This window comes from Arabidopsis lyrata, assembly GCF_000004255.2.
Source record: "Arabidopsis lyrata subsp. lyrata unplaced genomic scaffold ARALYscaffold_6, whole genome shotgun sequence".
NCBI classification, from domain to species: Eukaryota; Viridiplantae; Streptophyta; class Magnoliopsida; order Brassicales; family Brassicaceae; genus Arabidopsis; species Arabidopsis lyrata.
In genome coordinates, this window is record NW_003302550.1 from 4,338,810 (window position 1) to 4,359,684 (window position 20,875).

The 20,875-nt window shown below is 35.4% G+C and overlaps 4 protein-coding genes and 1 pseudogene across 7 annotated transcripts; 1 reads left to right on the forward strand and 4 right to left on the reverse strand.

Annotated features, from left to right (window-relative positions):
- Window positions 1-634: 634 nt before the first annotated feature.
- LOC9307515 (CBL-interacting serine/threonine-protein kinase 5) lies at window positions 635-2,430 on the reverse strand. The gene has a single exon (XM_021021078.1). The coding sequence runs from the start codon at window positions 2,094-2,096 to the stop codon at window positions 756-758; it is 1,341 nt and encodes a 446-aa protein (XP_020876737.1). The 5' UTR covers window positions 2,097-2,430; the 3' UTR covers window positions 635-755.
- Window positions 2,431-4,867: 2,437 nt separating this feature from the next.
- LOC110227874 lies at window positions 4,868-5,252 on the forward strand (annotated as a pseudogene).
- A 1,102-nt stretch (window positions 5,253-6,354) lies between these two features.
- Window positions 6,355-11,911, reverse strand: LOC9309554 (WD and tetratricopeptide repeats protein 1). 3 transcript variants are annotated; one of them, XM_021021054.1, is made up of 19 exons: window positions 11,731-11,911; window positions 11,452-11,520; window positions 11,294-11,371; window positions 10,973-11,107; window positions 10,741-10,848; window positions 10,536-10,664; window positions 10,068-10,183; window positions 9,867-9,984; window positions 9,632-9,746; window positions 9,177-9,316; window positions 8,924-9,094; window positions 8,724-8,834; window positions 8,491-8,602; window positions 7,653-7,987; window positions 7,401-7,491; window positions 7,174-7,269; window positions 7,009-7,079; window positions 6,789-6,916; window positions 6,355-6,676 (listed from the first exon to the last, which is right to left on the reverse strand). In XM_021021054.1, exons 1-19 carry the CDS (start codon window positions 11,800-11,802, stop codon window positions 6,595-6,597), a joined length of 2,277 nt encoding a protein of 758 aa, XP_020876713.1. In that variant the 5' UTR covers window positions 11,803-11,911; the 3' UTR covers window positions 6,355-6,594. The 3 variants fall into 3 exon arrangements, with proteins under 3 accessions (XP_020876713.1, XP_002873486.1, XP_020876714.1); XM_002873440.2 differs by having other exon boundaries at window positions 9,641-9,746; window positions 11,731-11,910; XM_021021055.1 differs by lacking the exon at window positions 11,731-11,911 and adding an exon at window positions 11,611-11,687.
- A 1,356-nt stretch (window positions 11,912-13,267) lies between these two features.
- LOC9309555 lies at window positions 13,268-15,059 on the reverse strand. Its single transcript, XM_002873441.2, is given in 3 exon segments — window positions 13,268-13,998; window positions 14,000-14,094; window positions 14,863-15,059. Coding segments are annotated over 3 exon segments (279 nt in total). The 5' UTR covers window positions 14,999-15,059; the 3' UTR covers window positions 13,268-13,950.
- Window positions 15,060-17,649: 2,590 nt separating this feature from the next.
- LOC9309556 (nucleolin) lies at window positions 17,650-20,347 on the reverse strand. 2 transcript variants are annotated; one of them, XM_021021080.1, is made up of 7 exons: window positions 19,995-20,347; window positions 19,840-19,913; window positions 19,722-19,773; window positions 19,385-19,480; window positions 19,241-19,308; window positions 18,904-18,993; window positions 17,650-18,680 (listed from the first exon to the last, which is right to left on the reverse strand). In XM_021021080.1, exons 1-7 carry the CDS (start codon window positions 20,064-20,066, stop codon window positions 17,924-17,926), a joined length of 1,209 nt encoding a protein of 402 aa, XP_020876739.1. In that variant the 5' UTR covers window positions 20,067-20,347; the 3' UTR covers window positions 17,650-17,923. The 2 variants fall into 2 exon arrangements, with proteins under 2 accessions (XP_020876739.1, XP_002873488.1); XM_002873442.2 differs by having other exon boundaries at window positions 19,241-19,293; window positions 19,995-20,346.
- Window positions 20,348-20,875: the final 528 nt, after the last annotated feature.

Genomic DNA, 20,875 nt, shown 5'->3' on the forward strand with positions numbered 1-20,875 from the left:
TCTTTTATTCTTGTTTTTGTTTGTATTCGTTTTAATTTTTTAGGGGATTTTTCTCACTTAGTATAACTTCTACGCCATTAATTCTTACACGATTGGGTTTCTTCGAATTTTGTAGAATGATGTAGTCCATATTTTTTTCTTTAGGTTGTAACATTATTATGCTTCTAACAAAATTACAACATAAGTTCGGATACATTTGGTATGAGTGGGTAATTTTGATAGACTGAATATGGATAAACATACTCATTTATGCAGAAATTCATCAGATTAGCATTATCTTCATACCATCAATCATTTCTTTATCCCTATCTTACGATTATTCCCAAATCCCATACAATTCAAAATTGGACATATAGAATAAAATTAATGAAAAGTCACCGGATAAATAAATAAATTTGTTGCGACTTTGTCCTCTCCTCTCCACTAATTCTTTTTTAACTTCAAAATTCAATGATTTGACTTCGTAACAACAAGGTGGATCTTTTCGAAGTCTCTGAGACACTACACGTGGCGGTCTTCTAAACCACAACCCCGGTCAAAGTCATTTTCGTTTTCGACTTAACCTACCCTTAATTGTCGATTAATTTAATTTAAACCCAAATTATTAATTCATTTCTACCTAAAAACAACACAATTAGGTTCAATTAGGAGTAAAACCAAAATTTTATTAAACCAAAGAAAAGTTAGGTTCAATGTAACAGTTCTTATATAACGTTAACCGAAAACCGGTTAACTCAGAACCAAACACTCCTGATTCAACAATCCTTGGATGACGTATTATTATTATTATCACCGTGCCATGACCAAACGATGTCGTTTAACGCCGGCCGGACTTCTTCTTCGTATAACCTATCGTACTCCAAAGTATCTCCCGCCGATTTGCAAAACTCCACCACCGAGATCTCCGGCGCTACTTCAAACACTTCCGCCGTCATCGACAGCCGTCCTTTTCTCCCTTCCGTTTTCCCTTCCATCTTCACTTTAAAATCCTTCGTTCTCTTCACTTTCATGTTCATCTCCTTCGTAACGGTTTCGATCTTCTCCATTACCTCCGTCGCCGACGATTTTGACGTGAACACCGATTGCACTTTCCTCTTACTCTCGAACAAGCTTGAGAGATCGAATCCGGAAGACATCGAGGAGATGAATTCGAAAGCGTTGAAGAACTTCGGCGAAATCGGCTCTGTTTGATTTTCCCAATCTCCGTCTTCTTCTTCTTCGTCGTTGTTGTTGTTGCTCTGAGAACAAATCGGTTCGTCGATTTTGAAAGCTAACGGCGGAGTGAAGTTTTTCCGAAGCCAAGTCGTTCTCATAATCGCCGGAATCGAGATCCGTCGATCTGGATCTACGACGAGGAGTTTAGAAATCAACCGCCTCGATTCAGGCGAAAACCACGGCGGAAATTCAAAATCCGCTCTGAAAATCTTCCGATACATATTCATCAGATTCTCATCTTGAAACGGCAAACATCCGGCGAGAAGCACATACAAAACGACGCCGCATGACCAGATATCCGCCTTCGCGCCGTCGTATCCTTTCTTCCGTAAAACCTCCGGCGCAACGTAAGCCGGAGTTCCACACTGCGTATGAAGCAATCCGTCTTGAAGAATCTGCTCCGGTAACGCAGATAATCCGAAATCGGAGATTTTCAAATCTCCATTCTCATCTAGAAGAAGGTTCTCAGGTTTCAGATCGCGATGAGAAACGCCTCTGCTATGGCAATAATCAACGGCTGAGATCAATTGCTGGAAATATCTACGAGCTGCGTCTTCGTGTAGCTTACCTTTAGAGATTTTGCAGAAAAGCTCACCGCCTTTAACGAACTCCATGACGAAGAAGATCTTCGTCTTCGTAGCCATGACTTCTTTTAATTCAACGATGTTTGGATGACGAACAAGCTTCATGATTGAAATCTCGCGTTTGATTTGTTCCATCATTCCTGGTCTCTTCATTACTTGATCCTTGTTGATGACTTTGATGGCGACGCACTCGCCGCCGATGATCTCTTTGCCGTAATAGACTTTCGCGAATGTTCCTTTGCCTAATAACCTTCCCATCTCGTACTTTCCGAACAGAACTCGCCGTTCTTCCTCCATTTGATACTACTCCGATGAAGCTTAGGGAAAATGAAAGATTAGAAGAAGATGATGATGAAGAAGAAGGAGGATTAAGAAAAGGTGGTGTTGAACCATGAGGTTTGGTTAGTATTTTGAGTACATGAGTAGAATAGATTACTCTCATAGGTGAAGAAGTAGAGAAACTCCATGTTGATGTTGTTCACCATGGAATTTGGGAGAGGAAGAAGAAGAAGAAGATGAAGTGTGCAAATGAATCACAACACAGTTACGTGGTGTCCTCTTATTATTATATATACTCATCACTCTTTCAATTATAAACTAGGTGATAGGCCACTCACAAAGTCACACATGTCACACCGCATTAACTTACTTTTCTTTTTTTTTTTTGTTGGGTAAATGTTTTTATAATATGGAAAAATAACTATATTTTAAAAATGGTTATCATTTAAAAACAAAAATTGTTTGCAGTTAAAAAAAATTATTGGTGCTAGATATTTTTTTTGTCTTTGTCTTGTGATACATAGATTTGTTTTGTGTAAGCTTCTATTTTTCTACACATGTCAGATTGTTTGCTAGATTTTATTCTTATGAACAACATTCAGAACAATGTCTCTTGAGTTTTTTTCTTTCTTAATTTATTAATTACTTGGCCAAAACTAGATGCTAAAACTTAGTTCTAAGACTTTGGGAGTCATATACCCTCCTACCTTATATATAATATCATTTACCATAAAGTAACACTTAAAAATATTATTCCTGCGTTTATAACATACCAATTTGTAGAAAAAATTGAGTGTTAAAAGAACAATCAACGTCAAAGGAAATATGCAATTTAAGTAGCTAAAACTTACATGGACCATAACACAGTACATTATGATTATGTGTAAAAACCTAAACGTTTATGTTATCATCAAATAAGAATGCTATGGTTTTCTATAATTCATTTTTTTTCCTCTAAAATAATTCTACTAAAGAACTACTTTTCACGAATAATGTCCTCGGAGAAAATGGAATAGGTTATCAATTATTGACAAAACTTCCTTAAAATAATGTCAATAATTCTCCCCAACGGTCTAATGCCTTTTGTCCCCTTATCTTATGTGGTGGTTCTACCCAACCTTTCGTATATAAAATTTAAAACTCTAGTTTAATATCATTTCATAAACTAACATACAAATTAAAGTTTCTGGTGAGTAGACTATGAAAATTCTTAAGTTACATAACCTTTGAATCGTATAACAATTTTTTTCTTAAAAACAAAAGTTCAAAATCATTTATAATATTTTGTTTCTCAAATCATTTGGCTCAATTCCATTTGTATCTTTGATAGTAGAAAATACTAGGCCTGCGAATTTAAACCGATCGGTTTATTCGGTTTCGGTTAGTCGGTTTTCCGGTTTATTCGGAAAATGAATTTTGTACCGAACTAACTGACTAACAATTTTGGTTCGGTTCGGTTATTTCACGGTTATTTCGGTTTTTGCTTTTCGGTTTTTTCGGTTCATAATTGTTGGGCCAAAAGCTATTTTCTATTTGGGCTTCCACAAAATTGGTCTCTTGACCCAAAAAGAAAAAAAAAAAAAATGGGGTGGGAGAGAAAAAAGCCACGTTTGGGTCTCTTGATCCACAAAAAAAAAAAAAAATTTGGGGTGGGAGAGAAAAAAGTGACGTAGTGATGAATCGAGGAGTGGAGTCGTTGATCGGAGACACCGGCGGCGAGATCTCATGGGCGAAGATTCCGGTATAGAAGAAGAAAAAGATGATGTTGGTGTAATCGAAGAAGAAAATGATGAATCGAAGAAGAAGATGAGGAATCAAAGAAGAATAATGAGATTAATCAAGAGAAGATGATGATGAAACGAAGACGAAGAAGAAGATGATGAGATTAATCGAAGAAGAAGAAGATGATGAATAGCAGAAGAAGAGAGGGGATCTAAGAGAAAGATGAAGAAAAAGAAGAATTGAAGAAGGGTTGTAGGCGGCTAGGAGTATATTAGGTTAGGGTTTTTAGGTTTTCGGTTAACCGTTCGGTTCGGGCGAACCGAACCGAAAATCTCGGTTAACCGAACCAAATTTAAAACCATTCCGATCGGTTAAACCTAATTAACAGAAACCGAACCGATTTGCCCAAACCTCGGTTCGGTTCGGTTCGGACAAATCGGTTCGGTTCGAATTCCCAGGCCTAGAAAATACTATAAAAGTAAATTCAGTTATGTCAAGATCTCAAATAATTATTAGAAAAAGATATCAATGAAAAATGTTTTTAAACGTGATTGGAAGAAATAGAAAGTTCATATTCGAATAATTTTAGCAGAAAATTATATTACAAAAGTTGATAAATTTCTGCTAAAATTAGATTGTAAAGTGTATGATAAGGTTCATGCTTAATATACTTTTGAATCAATTACGAAAAATGCCATTTTTTCTCATGGCATTTGTTAAATTTGTCCTTTTATGAACAGTTTGTGAGTTTGCCATTTCTAGCACATGCGAAAAGACGATTTTACCCTCGTTTTGTTGCAAAGAAAAAATCTGAATTTGTTCTTCCACAAAATTCTAAAACGTAATTGATCTCTCGATTTAGTCTTCTCCATGACGAGATCTGGTGACAAATCCAGTTTAAGCAAGACCAAAAGATGAAAGCTTTTAAACCAATCTCTTTCTCTTTGGGTTTTGATTTGTCAAAAAAAAATTAGAAAAAAAAAAAACTCATAGCTTCATGAATATGTGATTGCATTTTTCAAATTTGGTTTAGATTTGAAGATAAATTGGAAGTTTGATTGAAATCAATGTTTATTATTGAAGCCCTTGGGTTTACTATCCATTATCCCTCTAGGGTTTAGTTTTTTTTTTTTCATTCAAAATCCTTGAATCATCCAAGAAAATGGTGTTGGTGGCGATGACGTTTAGTGAAATGGAACAAAGGTGATGATGTGAATAGAGTTGAAACTGAAAGTGATGATGGAGTTGAAGGAGATGCGTCGATGGACCACGACGGTGGTGGTCGGCAAGCAATTGTGCTCGGCAAAACAAGCTAAAACGAAATAGAAACCAAAGGTTGAAGACAAGGGCAAAAACGTCATTGTATAAGGCCCAAAATGGCAAATCCACAAACTCAAATCAAAAATGGCATGGACAAAAGATTTGGCCCAAAAGTGGCAATATAGACAATAATCCCTATACTTTTTATCACATGCCTTCATATCGGAAATAAAATTTGGTCGCTTAAAATATTATATCCAAATAAAGAAATACATCTCTTTACAATATACCGTACACCGGCGGACCCACGTGAATAGAAAGAGTGTCACTTACACCACCTTAAATTATATAATTAAAATTTTTAAGGTTAAATCAATAGGATTATTTGGCTAATTTGGTTAAAGTTTATAGTATTGACCCCCCTTAACCTGAGTTCAACTTCATCTAAATCCTATTTTTATTCATTTTTCCCCCTTTTTAATAAATAACTAATTTTACTTTGGTAATTGCTAATATTTTGACCCCGGCAAAAATATTTTCTGGATCCGCCACTGATACCGTATATAAGACATTTCTTTCAGCTTTATGAAGTCTCAACCAAAAGGAACTATAAAAGTTTTCAGTTTCTTATTTTGTGAGGCTCAATAAACACACTATTTATTGATCCCAACATATAGTTTTGGTGTTACAAAAAATTGAAAAAATGCAAATATTTTGCTTATGATTCTCTGATCTCTTATGCTCTGAAGCAGAAACAATACTAATAATAATAAAAGTTTTTATTATTAGCCAAAAGATAATAATAAAAACTCAAAAGATAAAAGAGTTTTTTTTTTTTTTTAATCACTCTCAAAAGATAAAAGTTTATTAGCCAAAGCTTAATGCACGGGAGAAGCTAATCGTTATTTTGGGATGTCATGTCACTTTTCTTCAAAGTAGGGAGATCTATTGTGTTCACCAAGGAATGTTTCAGGATCTACTTAACAGGAATTAGTATTTTACGAACCATTAAAATATAACTAATAATTGTATACAAGAAAAACACGTAGGTGGGATTAGTCCAAATAGAAGCATAGCTGGTCCAAATTCGTACTAAAGTCTATATTAAAATAACGAGATTGGACACATTCACACTTGTGTTGTCTCCTAAACTCAACGGAAAAGAAAAACTATGTAAGATTGGACACATTCACACTTGTGTTGTCTCCTAAACTCGACGGAAAAGAAAAACTATGTAAGATTGGACACATTCACACTTGTGTTGTCTCCTAAACTCAACGGAAAAGAAAAACTATGTAAAATAACGTTGAATTTTCACAGTCAAAAGAAAAGCCAATATCAAACTGTACACAAGGAAAAAAAAAAAAAGATTTTAGAAGGAAGCTATGCATGAGTTTTACAGAGAGAAAGCTTTTGCTAAATTTGAAACCTAATCAAACCTTATTGTTCATTATTCATTTTCAAAGCCATTGTTATTCCACCATCACCTTCACAAAGCAAACTTATTTTACCTATACAGTTTCCTCCTCCTGCTTTAGCTCTGAGTACATTCAAATGGGTGAAAGTTTCCTTCTGCAAACTCTTGCATCCTAAACCTTTGCATAAGCTCCACAGATCTGCAAATGAATCATCAATGCACCAAATCATCAAACCCACTTTGTGTACACTCTGAAACCGCCATGGAGTTTTTATATTAGCTCAAACCACCCCCTATCCCAGAAAACTTACAGAGGATTCTCTCGATTGCGGCTTAGCTTCTGTTGATTACTCTCCATTACTTCCACTACATTGGCGGTTGCAGGTCCAGCTGATCCCCCCGCTACAACTGATGGGACTGATGCGGTTGGGCTCCATATCTATACACATATTTTATAAGCAAATGTTAGTTTAAGAGATCTTAATTGAATCGAAAACCAAACCCGGAAGATAGCTTTGTGTGCCTACTTACCTTTATTGTGTTATCAATTCCACTCGTTGCTACAACACTATCAAACGGATGGCATTGAATGCAGTTCAAAACTAGAAACAAAAGATGATTCTTGAAGCAAACTTATGAAATTCAATGAAATTATGTAATGGATAACGTTTTAACAAAACATCTAAAAATAATAACCTGCTTCATCGCCAACAAGCACTTTCATAAGCCTTCCCGTCTGTTTCTCCCATATAAACCACCGGCCGTCATCGCTTCCACTTGCAATATATTCACCTGAAATTTAGTAATAAAATTTTCACAGAAAGTCAATGCCATATTGACATTTCAAATTTGGAAACGGCTTTTTTCTACTACACTGGAATTGCATTCAGATAACATAAAAGTTGCAACCCCAAGAAACTTACCTCTCTGACCAAGAAAACTGGCCTGCTTGATATCAGTTCCTACGTTACAGTGGCCAACATATCTACGTTTCATATCAATGGCTCCCTCTGGCTGTAATCACCAAGTAACCAGTGGTGTAAAAGGGATTCATCAAATTAAGTAAGAGTATGACACAGCATAAAAGAAGCCAAGTACTAACTCAAAACGTATTCAATGTGCTGAATTTGTTTTACTTTGAAAGAATATAACAATACCATAATCTTAAAACTAACCTGATAAGACGTTCTATCATTTTGAGATGACGACGCAGTTCCTGAGGAGGCATTATCAACTGTATTTTCCATCGGTTTATCATCATCACCTACTCTATGAATTCGTAAGTTGAGACTGCCACGCATAGCATTCGACTCTGGATCTCGTCCTTCGTCATCAGACAAGGAAGTTTGAATATCCAACTCCAATTCCTCGTCATAATCAGAATCTTCTCTTTCGGATCTTGACATATCATGTGAACTGTCACTGTTGGCCTCTGATCTATATAGTATGTCGCTTAAAGAAAGTACTCTAGTAGTTCCAGCTCCTGTCTCTTCGTTTTTCTCAGATCCAGCTGATTTGTCAAACAAAAGACAAGTACAAGAATATTAAAATGTGAAATGAAATTTCCTTGCCTGTTGAATCATGAAAGCTTCTAAGTACATAATACTACTTGGGAATGAAAGAATCCCCCAAATCTAAAAGAATAGCTCTACAATCCACATATATTACTTTGATACGCTTTTGAATCAAAAGAACAAAAATCAGACAAATTAAACCACAAAATATTTCTGAACAAAATTAGACGAAGAAAGGGAAGCCAGATGAACTTAAAGATGTAACTACGAATCTATGCTTATGATTGTTCTCTCATCTTTATGATATATATTCTCCTCATTGATTACTAGAAACGAATGGTTATAACTCATTGAAGAGCCAAAAAATAACAACTAAACAGAAACATCTTGAACCTCTATCCTAGCTCAAAGAGGAAAACAGAAACAGCAGGAAAAGTAAATAACATCTGTTACTAAGCAGTTTTATATGCAGGAAAAACATACATCAGTTGTCACAAACCTGCTTGAAGATCCCTTTTAATGCTCTCCACCTTTGCCACTATATCGGCATCTGATGGGTTCAAATGTTGTGCAGCATTCGCAAAATCTAGAGCTTCTTTACATCTTCCCAACTGCGTGAAAGCACATATGTATATGAAATGGAAGGGTGAATAAAATAAATGCTTATTTCAGAACCATCTCTATGTCAAATAGTAAACTTAAAATCAACTGTGATCAGAGCTATGAATTTACTTGCTGCAGCGCTTCAGACATGTAGTAATGAGCTTTAAAAGATGAAGCATCAATTTTCCGAGCATTATGGCAATCTCTTACCGCCATATGAGCATCATTCTTCCACTTCCTCTGGAAAATAAACGAATCAGCTGATTGTGGTTATTAGAGAGGAGTAATGTAGGGATTTAAGCTAGTTATAGACACCAGTTCTAAAGGACCTTGAGCAACAAAGCGGCACGAGTACAAAGGCATTCATGCCTTAGCGCGGAATCAATATCATTAGAATGACCATCCAGAACTTCATTAGCTGCCTCAATTGCATAGAAAACATCTGTACCCTCTTCTAAAGACCTTTTAGCAATTTCTACCAATTCGGTACACTTCTTAACCTGAAAAGAACAGCGTCAGATGCACTAAGAATATGGAATGACAAGGTCATCATATGGAACAATTACAAAGGGAGGTGCGAACCGTTGCAGCATTGCAATTTCTGTGAAAGCCGTTTTGAGGAGTGGTGGAAACCTGAGGTGGATATTCTACATCGTGGAGGTTGTTACTGAAAGAAAACAAGTTATCTACATCTCCTTGTGTGTATTGCAAGATTCCAGTGCCTACAAGTCGCAAACAAAGGAATGAATCAACAGATATTGAGCTAAAAAAATTAGCAAAATGTTTGAAAAACTGACATTTTCAATACGAAAAGGTGCCTACAACAATAACTAGCACAGGCAAATATTTTTACCTAAGTGGTGAAGTACAGATTGGCAGTTCGAAGAGAGAAATGTACATAACAAAAAGTAAGCAAAAATCTGGCGGGTTAACACATTCATCATTCTTAGTTCAATTTTCAAAAGGGTTCACATAATAGCAAATCTGGTGGATTAACTATTCACGGAATTTAAACTAAAAGCAGCAAACAACTCAACTGCAAATACCATTATTTACATTCATCAGGTAGACATGCTCCCCGCTGTAACTGAGCAAAACTTCTTCACCATTAGGACTGAAAGTAACATGTGTTAGGTGCAAATTTGTTCGCCCCTGAAATAATTTAAGATGTAGCGGACAGTGAGCTTGGGAAAAACTTTGACTAAGAACACAACATGACCACAGCAATGCAGAACTAGTAGAGTATCTTAATATCAAACAGGTTAAACTAACGCGGTCAGAAAGATGCATGGGACAGAAGTAATTGACACATGGAGGTGGAGGCATCCTTTTCCGACTTGATGTCAATGGTGGTAGCATCCTTCTATCATACAAACGAGCAAATGCATCACTGGCAAAGAGGAAAGAAAAGAGCAACAAGTTAGTTAAAAAAAAAAGGACAGAACTCTGATCCAAAAACATGGAAGCAAATACCTTCCCCCAACAAGAAGTAGGTGTGGTCTTGTGGCACTTATATCACAAGACTTCAGGGAGAGAGTTTGCTTAGGAGGATCAGCTAGTGCTCTTTTGGCACCACTGCGCAAATCAAGCTGCATAATTCAGAGCTATCAACAACTTTAATTGGCACAAGAAAGTTTTGCATAAGACACACACCATATAACTATACGTCTACGAAGTATCCAGATAGGCCTCATATGATATTCAAACATCCACACAAGCCGTCTAATAAAAATATACATGGATAATACAAGGGGGGTATACAGAAATATGGCACTCTGTTTGAAAAACTCTACTCAATGCTGACAATCTAAGCAATGGGAAAAAGGCTTGAGAACTCTGATTACAGACAAGTATCAAAATATTGTTTTGGAGAAATTTAAAGCCAATATGGAAGTAGTAGACTAGAGAAACTCAAACTTATTGAAAACATTTGGAGATTACCAGAACACTGCGGCATTCTTGGTGAGCAGTTCCAGCAGGAGGACAAGAGGTAGATTCTCGGAAATCATGCTGCCTTAAAGTCCCATCTTCACTAGCACTCCATACAACATTAGGGTTACCAGGTTCGACCTACGTGGTGGTAAAAACATCTGTTAATCAAACAGCTCAAAATGCTAGACCCAAATACTGATTAAGAGGGTCTTACAGCTAGTTTTTTCACTCTTCGTGTGTGACATTGGTACAATGCTGATGGAGTAATAGCATTGTCATCTTCTGCTCTACCGCTTAAGTGGGATAGATTGAATAGCCTCACCTACAAGATAGGAAAAATACATGCACAGACCCCCAAAAAAAACAAAAATCACCAAAAGATTAATTATATAAATGACATACGAAGCCAAGTGAAATCACTACCCAAAAGGGGTAGTTTTATATACCTCAGCATCTCCAGCACCAGATACCACAAGCTCGTCAGAAGTTTCAGGAACAAACTTTGTACAGAATATGTTGGCAGTATGCCCTGTATCTATAGAATGCAAAAGCGTCCTACTGGAGTAATTCCAAATATTGATCTGAAAATTAAAAGAAGATATAACTGTCAAGAAAAAGCAACGATATAGCACGACGCGAGACAAATAAGATGCGCAAACGGACTTCTTTAAAACTCACATCCAAAATTAAATATAAGTGATACACGTAAAACAAACCAAACAAGCTCAACTAACAGACACAAAGGAAGATTTGAGAATTTCATATACCCTTAAATCATCTGATCCAGATATCAACAGTGAACCATTAGAGTTCCAAGCTAGAGTATTAACACAGCCTTGATGTCCCTGCCACACACAAGAAAACATGTGAAGAAATAGACCAACAAGCAGAAGAATGAAGATAGCCTCAAAGCTTGAGTAATAACCTCCAATTCTTGCTCCTGAGAGAGTCTCCGAACCAAGGAAGAGTGTAATTGCATTCTTTGATCAACCTCCTACAAAGACATTGCCAGAGAGGGTAAAATTTCAGGTAGAAGCAAGAATTGAAAAAAGTTGATTTAAGGATTCAACTATAAGTTAAACACCTCCATAAATCAAGCTAGAGCACTGTAGCTAAAACCCTAGCAATGAGAAAGAAAATCCGAATTCCAATGGGGGAAAAGAAGAAGAGAAAGAGAAGAAAGATTGGGGGAGAGAAGACGTACATGACTTGGGTCCTGGGACCTTGTGTGGAGGAGATTGAAGATGTTACCATCGTGAAAACTGAGATTTTCCATGGAGAAAACGATCGACCGGCACCGATCACGAATTGGAAGAAAAAGCCCTTTGGCTCTCTTTGTAATCTGACGCAATTTCTCGTGCCCGGTTCTACATTCTACGGTCAGATCCTCTGCGGCGCATGTGTTGGGTATCTCTGTACTCTTATTACATCTGAGCCGTTACTTTTTACGATTTTTTTTTTTTTTTTACTGAATCATGTAAACAAATCCTTTTATGGGGAAAACAAATTTACACATGTGGTGACTGGTGAACGACAATTTGCTGTGGTGTAAACCAAAGCAGCAGTATAGTTGTTCGATAAATCGGTTCCAAATTTATTTAATTTCTTTCCACATTTTAAAGCTAGATATAATTTGGACAAAACTGTTTCTGAATATTCGTAGACACGTAACAATGTGAAAAAAAAATGTCACATAATGCCGATCTGTCCTTAGTTAGTTTTTTGACTGATTTGGACAAATGTTTGATTCTAAAACTAAACAAATTTTGGTAGAACTTTTTAAAAATAAATCATGTTGTAATATAATTCTTCGCTTTGCATTCAGAAAAAAATTAGGTTTTAAATACAATTGTGAAATCCCGAATTTTGGTTTGTTTTTTTTTTTTTTTAATTTAAAGAAAGTGAAACAATCGATGTGTACTTTTTACTTTTTTAAAGACTATGCAACTCTTTTTTTTTTCCACCATTTTCTACTACTAGTTCTAGGTTCTTCTACATTCTAGGGCAAGATTCTTCGAGTGTATTGGCTAATCTATCCATGTGTTCTAAACACATCAGAACCATTCTTTTCCGCAATCTAATTACCATAGCCTTGACTCGTTCGTTCCGATCTTGGTTAAATTTCTGAAGAAGTGAGTTGGCGTGTTTTAATTTCTCCAAATCCATCCGGTTGTGTGACATTAGTGTTACACCTTCACACTATGTGGTATCGTGAATTCGTGATGTATGTTTTCTGTGTTAATTTCTTGCGATATGGTGATTGATGAGATATAGTTAATTGGCTGTTTATACTTATCACTTAGTAGCTACGGAACCAGAAAAAAGACTCAATTCTCATCATCGACAGTGTACTTTCAGAGGCATGTGCACGGCGATTCTAATTAACAGTGCCGTTTTGTGACGTCTCCAAAGATGATTCTTATTATAATTGATTTGCGGAAACAAAATTTTAGTATACTAATTTTTTTTTTTGTCGGCATAGTATACTAATTAATGAACAAAAGAAGTCGGTATAACGAGCAAGATAAAGTGACAAGCCGGATTGCCATATAGTATAACAAGATACAAATAAATCCCATTGATAATCAAATACTCCAAAACTTGCAATTTCCACTACCTACTCAAAATAATCTTGACATTAATTAAATGACCAGATGACGAAATGGTAACTGAACAGGGCTAGCTTATGGGTTTATGTAGTGTATCACAATTCACAATGTACACAATTGGACACAAAGACGAACGACAAGACTTTTTCCATAACACATTATTCCAAAAGATACACATGGTTTCAGTCCTTTGAACAAATATACAAGAAAACAAAATATACATCCACATCCTTTTAACAAATATGTGAGTCATCATACCAAGCAAAAACATCAACAACTGTATATGCATATATAGAGATTACAGCACACACACATATGTAGAGGGAGAGAGATCAAATGCTCAAATTGTATCATCTTATTCCAACAACATAGATACCAAAGCGAAAAAAATACTCACATTTTTGAAAATTGATTCTGCGATGAATGAACTAATAAAATAACTAGATAACACGAAACATTATAAATTAAATTAACTACAACCAGTTCTTGAAGGTTTTATGATTATTTTACAAAACTCTAGCTAAATTAAGGGCAGCCATCCCTTACCTGATCATTTGACTATTCCAAATTTCCATTATTCAACTAACATATTAGTCAAGACCCAACTGGAATTTAGTGGTAGAATAATTTTCTTTGCTACACACTAATCATTTCTTCACCACAACAATCGGAGATAAGCTATACTCAGTCATATTAAACCACATAAGCTTCAATCGCTTCCACTTATCTTTAAGTGATTATCCCTCTTTGAATTCACACATCTATATATAAGAGACCTTAGAATCATATATTTATTCACATAACTTACATAGAAACTATAATGCCCAAGAGTTTGAGCACATCAACTCCAAACTTTTCGCCACTAAAACCAATCTTATTCCATGGATTCAAGTGCAATCTGCATAACTTTGACTCACCTTTTGAAGTTGAGAGTTGGGACAATTCATATGTGCTAGAGTCTGCAAAAAAAAAAAAAATTTGGTTTAATGGTAGTGGAATATAATTTACTTGGAATACAAAATCTAAGATATTCACCATCATGAATGTACAAAGTTTTGAAACTACATACATTTCAAATTATATAAAAATAAAGAAAATTAGATGCAACATATGTATACATAGAGAATTTGGTATGCACAGACAGATATGAACACAAATGAATTACTAGAACAATGGAATAAGGAAGATTCATGAAAGGAGAAGTTATGACAGAAAGAGAGTGAGCACGCAAAAGCAACCATATACAAAAATTCTATACAACTTCCCCTTTGTGTGCTCACTCTCTTCTGTCAACTTCTTTTCCCCCATCAACATATATATAAACACACATATTTATCTGATTATAACCATATATAATATATACAAGAAATATGTTAGAAAAACGAGACAGAAAAAACAAGGATATATGTGTTTAATATATGTATGTGTAGATAGTAAATTCCAATTAGTCCAGAAACCGATGAAAAAACAAAAGATAAAACAGGACACAAGTACAGATCGAAGGTACTTGAGATCAAATCTGGGAACAAACAACTACTAACAAAGACTTGATTAATGGATCCATAAAAGGAAAGTATAAAGAGATCTAAGTACGGACACTGCAAGTTAGGGTTTCTTCTCTAATTCCCAGTTTTAGAATTTCTTTTTTTTTATGAGAAACAAAGGTTAAGGAGATAAACTCAGAATTGCAGCCGAAAAACAAACTTTCTTTTCTCTTAATCACTCACTCTCTCTCTCTTTCATGCAAAGCATACATGTGTCGGCTGCTTTCTTTATCTCTCTATATAACGAAAGAGAGAAGTGGTGATTAAATAGAGAAATTTTAAAAAAAAACCCTAGAATGAACAATGAATCCAACAACATTTTCAATTTTAGATTAAATAAAAGAAGAAGAAAAAGAAAAAAAAAAGGTGAAACAGAGATGAAGGAGAGAAGAAAGTACGGATCGGATGTCAAAACGCTTGGTTATGGTTTGTCGGAGAGAGACGTGTCGCAATCAAAGGCCAGGACTTGACTTGAGAGTCGTTATGAGCCGTTGGATGTGTCTTTTGTTCAGTTCCGTCTCATTGCCGTCTTATCTGCTTCTGTCCTTTTTAAATAACTCAGTATTGCGTCATTAGATCTAATTCTTCTCAATTCTCTTCTCTTATCTTCTTTTCTATCTTTAAAACTGGATTAATGCTGGTTAATTCTTCATTTGTGTCACGGTTTAATTGTTCTGCTTCTTTGTCAGAGTCGTCGGCTTTGTTTAAAGTTATTTTTTCATTAAGTCAACCAATGATCATAGTAGTTAAATCGATGTAGTTAATGCGGTATAAATATAATTACTGTTGTTGTAACTTTGAATTGGTAAGTGGGCGTGGCAGGGTTTGGTGCCCACTAAATTAATTAATAAACACGTTTTGTTTCCATTCATCTGCTAAAAAAATGGGACCGTATACAGTAGCATGTTCATTTTTGGCAATGAGCCGGGTAATGCGATGAGGGTCGGAATATATAAATGTACTATCGAAATTCGACACATAATAATTTATTAGATGAAAATTTCAGATCATATAGTATTGAGTTTGTTAGATACCTAAAACCATTACCCAAATTCTTGTTACGGATAATTGGGTGAAAGACGTTATTGGGGAAGTTATTTAGTTTTTTAGTAATCTGACACAAGGTCCAGAACAACGATAATTTTAGTCTTCTTTTGCTCAATTTTAACCCCACTCGCTTCTTGTATTTAGATTTTGAATCAGTCCATTGCGTGAGACGAATGAATTGTTGTTTGTTGTGGATGTCCAAAACATTTTGTAAATCTATGTATATATCTTGCATGTTGTCTCTTCCGTCGATTAGATTGAATATCTAATAAATATTTGTGGTTACATATATATAAATGTTAATAACGGTCTATATACATGTTTTTATGTATACAAATGTTAGTAACGTTCCATGTATGTATTTACATATATATAAATGTTAATAACGATCTATATATATATTTACATGTACACATAGACCGCACTATTTAACACCATAATTATTTCTAACGCTCTATATATATGTTTATATGTATACAAATGTAAAATATTCATTAGGTGTCCATGCAACTAAGTTAGTTGTTTAAAAAATTCAAAGAACTATTTATTGAGTGTCCATGCAACTGTGTTAGTTGTCTATATTCAAATTTGAGTTAGCTCAAATTAAGATATGTTGCATTTATTAACAATTACTTCGTTCATTTTGTCGACGCGACAATATTAGTTCACCTGGCAGCATTTATTATATATATGGCAGGTTGTTCCTTAGGTTCCCTTAAGAGACATAATCTTTCACCACGCGCATGGTCAAACACACTTCTAGTTTTTTCGTTATTAACTGGAACTTCAAGTCCAGTTATATTCTTTTTTTTGGTATTATCTCAAACGATTTCTACTAACGTCTTTTAGCTAATTTTCTCTCCTAATAATGTATTTGCGCTAATTCACCCTTTTTGTTATTTTGAGTACGGTGTTCAAATTTAGAAATGGGGTATTTTTGGAAACTTAAATATTTTTGTATAATATTCAAATTTGCCAAATATGTTTTTCTTATAGCTAATATGTTTTCGCACTATAATAAACTGAATTTTACTAAATAGATAGTCATTTTAACGAATACGGATATGTAAAAGGAATTATACGATACACCTCTTGTGGAGAACAACACTGATATGCAGTTAGTAACTAAAATTTCTTAGTGATGTTGTACCATTGCAGAAAATGTGTGCACCCACCTTCTTATGTAGAACAGTAGAAGAACTAGTTAGTAGTATACGGTAAGAGGATGACAATAACACGAGGTGATAAATAGTTGGTGGTACAAAACACAAACACTAGTGATAGAAAGAGTATTGTACTACCATCACTTTGAAAATTTAGTATTGATTTTAAAAATTAAACTCTTTCAAGTGAAAATAATATACATTTCATAAATTCGAGGTCTGTTTCCCGTTTTTGAAGCGTGTGTAAACTATTTTCTATCTTTATCATTTTATTAAGCTATTTAATATTTATGTTTTGGATTTGTATTGTTTCAAATATTTTTTTAATATGGTTTTGATGTTTGGCGTTTATATATATGTGATATGTATACGCACATGTTCAAAATGTATTTATTTCTATTTTTTTTTAAATTGTTTTTCTTTCCAGAAACATTTTACTTCTACTTATCTGTTTCTATTTCCATGCAACATAGGTTGCGTCGGCTTTTACCTATCAAAATGTTTCCATTTTAGAAAAATAGCGTTTTTTAAAACGTTTTACTTCCGCGTATTCGTTTTCATAGATTGTTAGATCAACAACGAAACTTTAAAACATACTATTGATTTTTCACCCTGAATCATAGTGAATTTAGTGTTTAGGTTCGATTCTGTATATCTGTTAGCATACTAGTAAATCAACAACTAGCTTACCTCTTCTATTTGCTTGTGAACAAGAAACATAATTCATATCAGAACTATTATAAACTGCTTTGCCTGAAAATATCAGAGAGAGAGTCAGATTTAATGGAAAGCATTAATTCACATTCATAGTTCAAAAGACTTTCCAATCCCTCCCCCCGGCTACATAAGACTCTAAAACCTAAATCAAACGAAACAAGAATTCTCTGTATAAATAAAAATGAAACCACACCCTTTAACAATGGCTTCCTAACACTGTAACTGTCTCCTACGGTACCTGCACATAGAGACAGACCGTGACACTATTACTTATTTCTTAAGTCTATTTTTTCAAGGGTTTTTTCTTTCTGGCAAGATTATTGCGAAGACGACTCTTCTTCCCCTTCTGGTTCTTCTCCAGAATTTTCTTCTCCTTCCTCTTCCTCCTTCTTCCCCTTCGGTTTTTCCCTCATAGCTTCAATGGCCTCTGGGGTTTTCTGCAAGAGGCTCACTAGAGGCTTCCCCTCCTCATCAGACGTTTCATCCACAGCATCTTCTTCTTCACCATTTTGATCATCAGAGCTATTGCTCTTAGTCTTTTCCGAGGTTGTCCTCGGTTTTGCTGACTCTTTCTCCTCACCATTCTCCAAGGCCTTGGCTTTGGACTCATCAGCAGATGTTCCATTCTCAGCATCATCTTCTTTTTCACCAGCGTTGGAGTTGCTGGGTTTCATGGCCTTGAGCTCGGCCTCATCTTCAGAAGTTTCATTCTCAGCATCAGCCGCTTCCTCTTTGTCAGTGTTAGAGTTGCTGGATTTCGAAGCCTCATCATCAGTAGTATTATTTTCAGTATCTTCATCAGCGTTGGAGTTGCTGGACTTCATGGCCTTGGGCTTGACCTCTTCGCTTGAAGCATCATTATCATCATCAGAGCCATTCCTTTTGGCTATTTTGGAAGAAGTCCTCCGTTTTTTCAAGGACTTGGATGTCTCTTTTTCATTGTTATTCCCCTTGCTTCGGAATCTTCCACTCATGCGTGAGGCCGCTGCTACAATCTTACCCCCGATATCACCCATTTTGCCATTTTTCTCAGTTTCAGGCTTCGAGTTCTTCTTCTCCACCTCTTTGGATTTGCTGTATAAACAACAGGTGTAATTAGATCTTCAAAGACAGAGCGCCACAATAATACTGTAATCTATATAGCTGCCTCTATGTTATGAAATCAACTCCATAACGTGTGAAGCAGAGACAAGGTAAGGTGACTTTAATGAGTGTCTGTGTTGAACTCGCACGTGAGCGTGTAAGTGTGCATATGTACGAATGTTTATTCAAGTATGCATATTAAAACATAACCAACCTCTTTGATGAAGAATCTATCTTCCGTCTCTTTCTCGGCATAACATCATCTGTCCTTCCTTTTGAGGATGGCTTCCCTTTCCCTTTAGACCTGTAGAGAGTTTAGACAGATGTATCAAAGATCAGTCAGAATTACTTACTCTTAAGTCTTTAGGTTGAGGGACACAATCCATAGACATGAATATATGTGTATCCGACAGACTCATGTTCGTAAATCATGACTATTAGAGATTATTCAAAAAAATAACACAACATCTAAATCAGAACCCTAGTTAAGTATAAGGAGACACTCGGCGTTGCGATTGCTAAAACAGGTATGAGGATAAGGGCAAACTTACGGTTCTGGAGTACCCTCAGAACTCTCATCAGCAGATTCATCCTGAAGGGAGATCTGAAAAAAAGAATGCTGAACCATTAAAAGCTAGTAATACAGAGGATATAATCGAGGAAAAATGATCAAACACTGTCTAGTATCTATCTACCTCATCAGATTCAGATTCAGTATCATCTTCTTCAATCAACTCCCATCTTTCCTTCTTCAAATCCAAGGTCTCTTTATCCCCATCTTCATAGAAAACCTTTTGTAATAGAAAGAGTGATTCATTAAATGACACATTATCTAAACTCCTCTGAGAAAGTAAATCATCCACCAAACTTAATCAATTTAGATTAGATATCAAAGGATCCTCCTAGAATCCAAGAGATAAAACCTAATTCATTCATATCAACATGCCTTTAATGAATATATGCAATTCAAAATCCAATCTAGATTCAAGCAAACGATAGAAACAAGGAAACAACAATCATGATAAGAATTACCCGATGTTTCTTCTTGGAAGAGACATAGGAATCCACCACACCCTTGTAGAATCTGCAAAACCAAGAGATCTGTAAGATTCATCACAAGTAAAAAAAAACTAATTTTTTCAACACTCACTTGCGATCTAACGGCCACCAAACTCTAATCCTTGAACCCACCAAGGCTTCACCATATTTTCGAGCATCAGAAACCTAGTCAAAAAAATCAGTACTTTAGAGCAAATTCGCATATAAGAACAAGTAAATTCAAAGAAGAAGCGATTGATGCAAAACCTTATCCTTTCCAGAAGAACGACTAGAAGAAAGTCTGTTGTTTGCTGATGAACGCTTCCTAGAACCAGCCATCTTCGAGAGAGCAAACAGAGGGAGAAGAAGGAATCTGAGTTAAAGTTTGTGTTGTTGGTGTAAGATTTTTCTTACAGCCACAAGAGAGATTTATAGGAAGAGAGTGAAGAAGAAAGGAGCAGTGAAATTGGGGGATTTGTAATTAGGGTATCCAATCCAAGGGGTGTCATTTGAAGATTGAGAGATTTCTTTCCCTTAACCAACCAACGCCTATACGACGACACGTGACCTTACAATTAAGGAATTACCTCTCACGTGATTGACCACGGCCACATCTTTTCTTTGTTTACTTTTTTTTTTTCAACTTTTTCTTTGTTTACTTCTTTTTTTTTTCCTTTAGCCAGTTGTTATTTACCTATTAATGTTTTTTGCCAGTAATTAGACCTTCAATATTCAGTGCCAGTCTTTAGCAAGTTAAGGGTCAAAGATATTTGTCCTAGTATAGTGCTTTCCGATGACTAGATGATGCTCAAGTTAATACTACTAGATCACCGGACTTGGTCGGAAACAAAAAAAAATTGAGAACAAATTGATAGAAAATATATAATTAAGGTCTATAGATTTGCGACGTCGTTTGTTATTTATGGTTTTCTAGTGAGTTAACTTTTTCCATATTGTGATCAAGAACTAAATTACTCGTTTCTGCGAGTGAGCTTAACGTTTTGAAGCCATGAGCCTACTTATCTTCAAGTGTTTCTTATACTAGACCATATCGAAACGTTGTTACCGGCCTAGAGTTCAAAAAAATTCAGGTAGAATATGACATTGTTTTATCAAGTTGTTCGAACATTTGTATAAACCATCCAAAC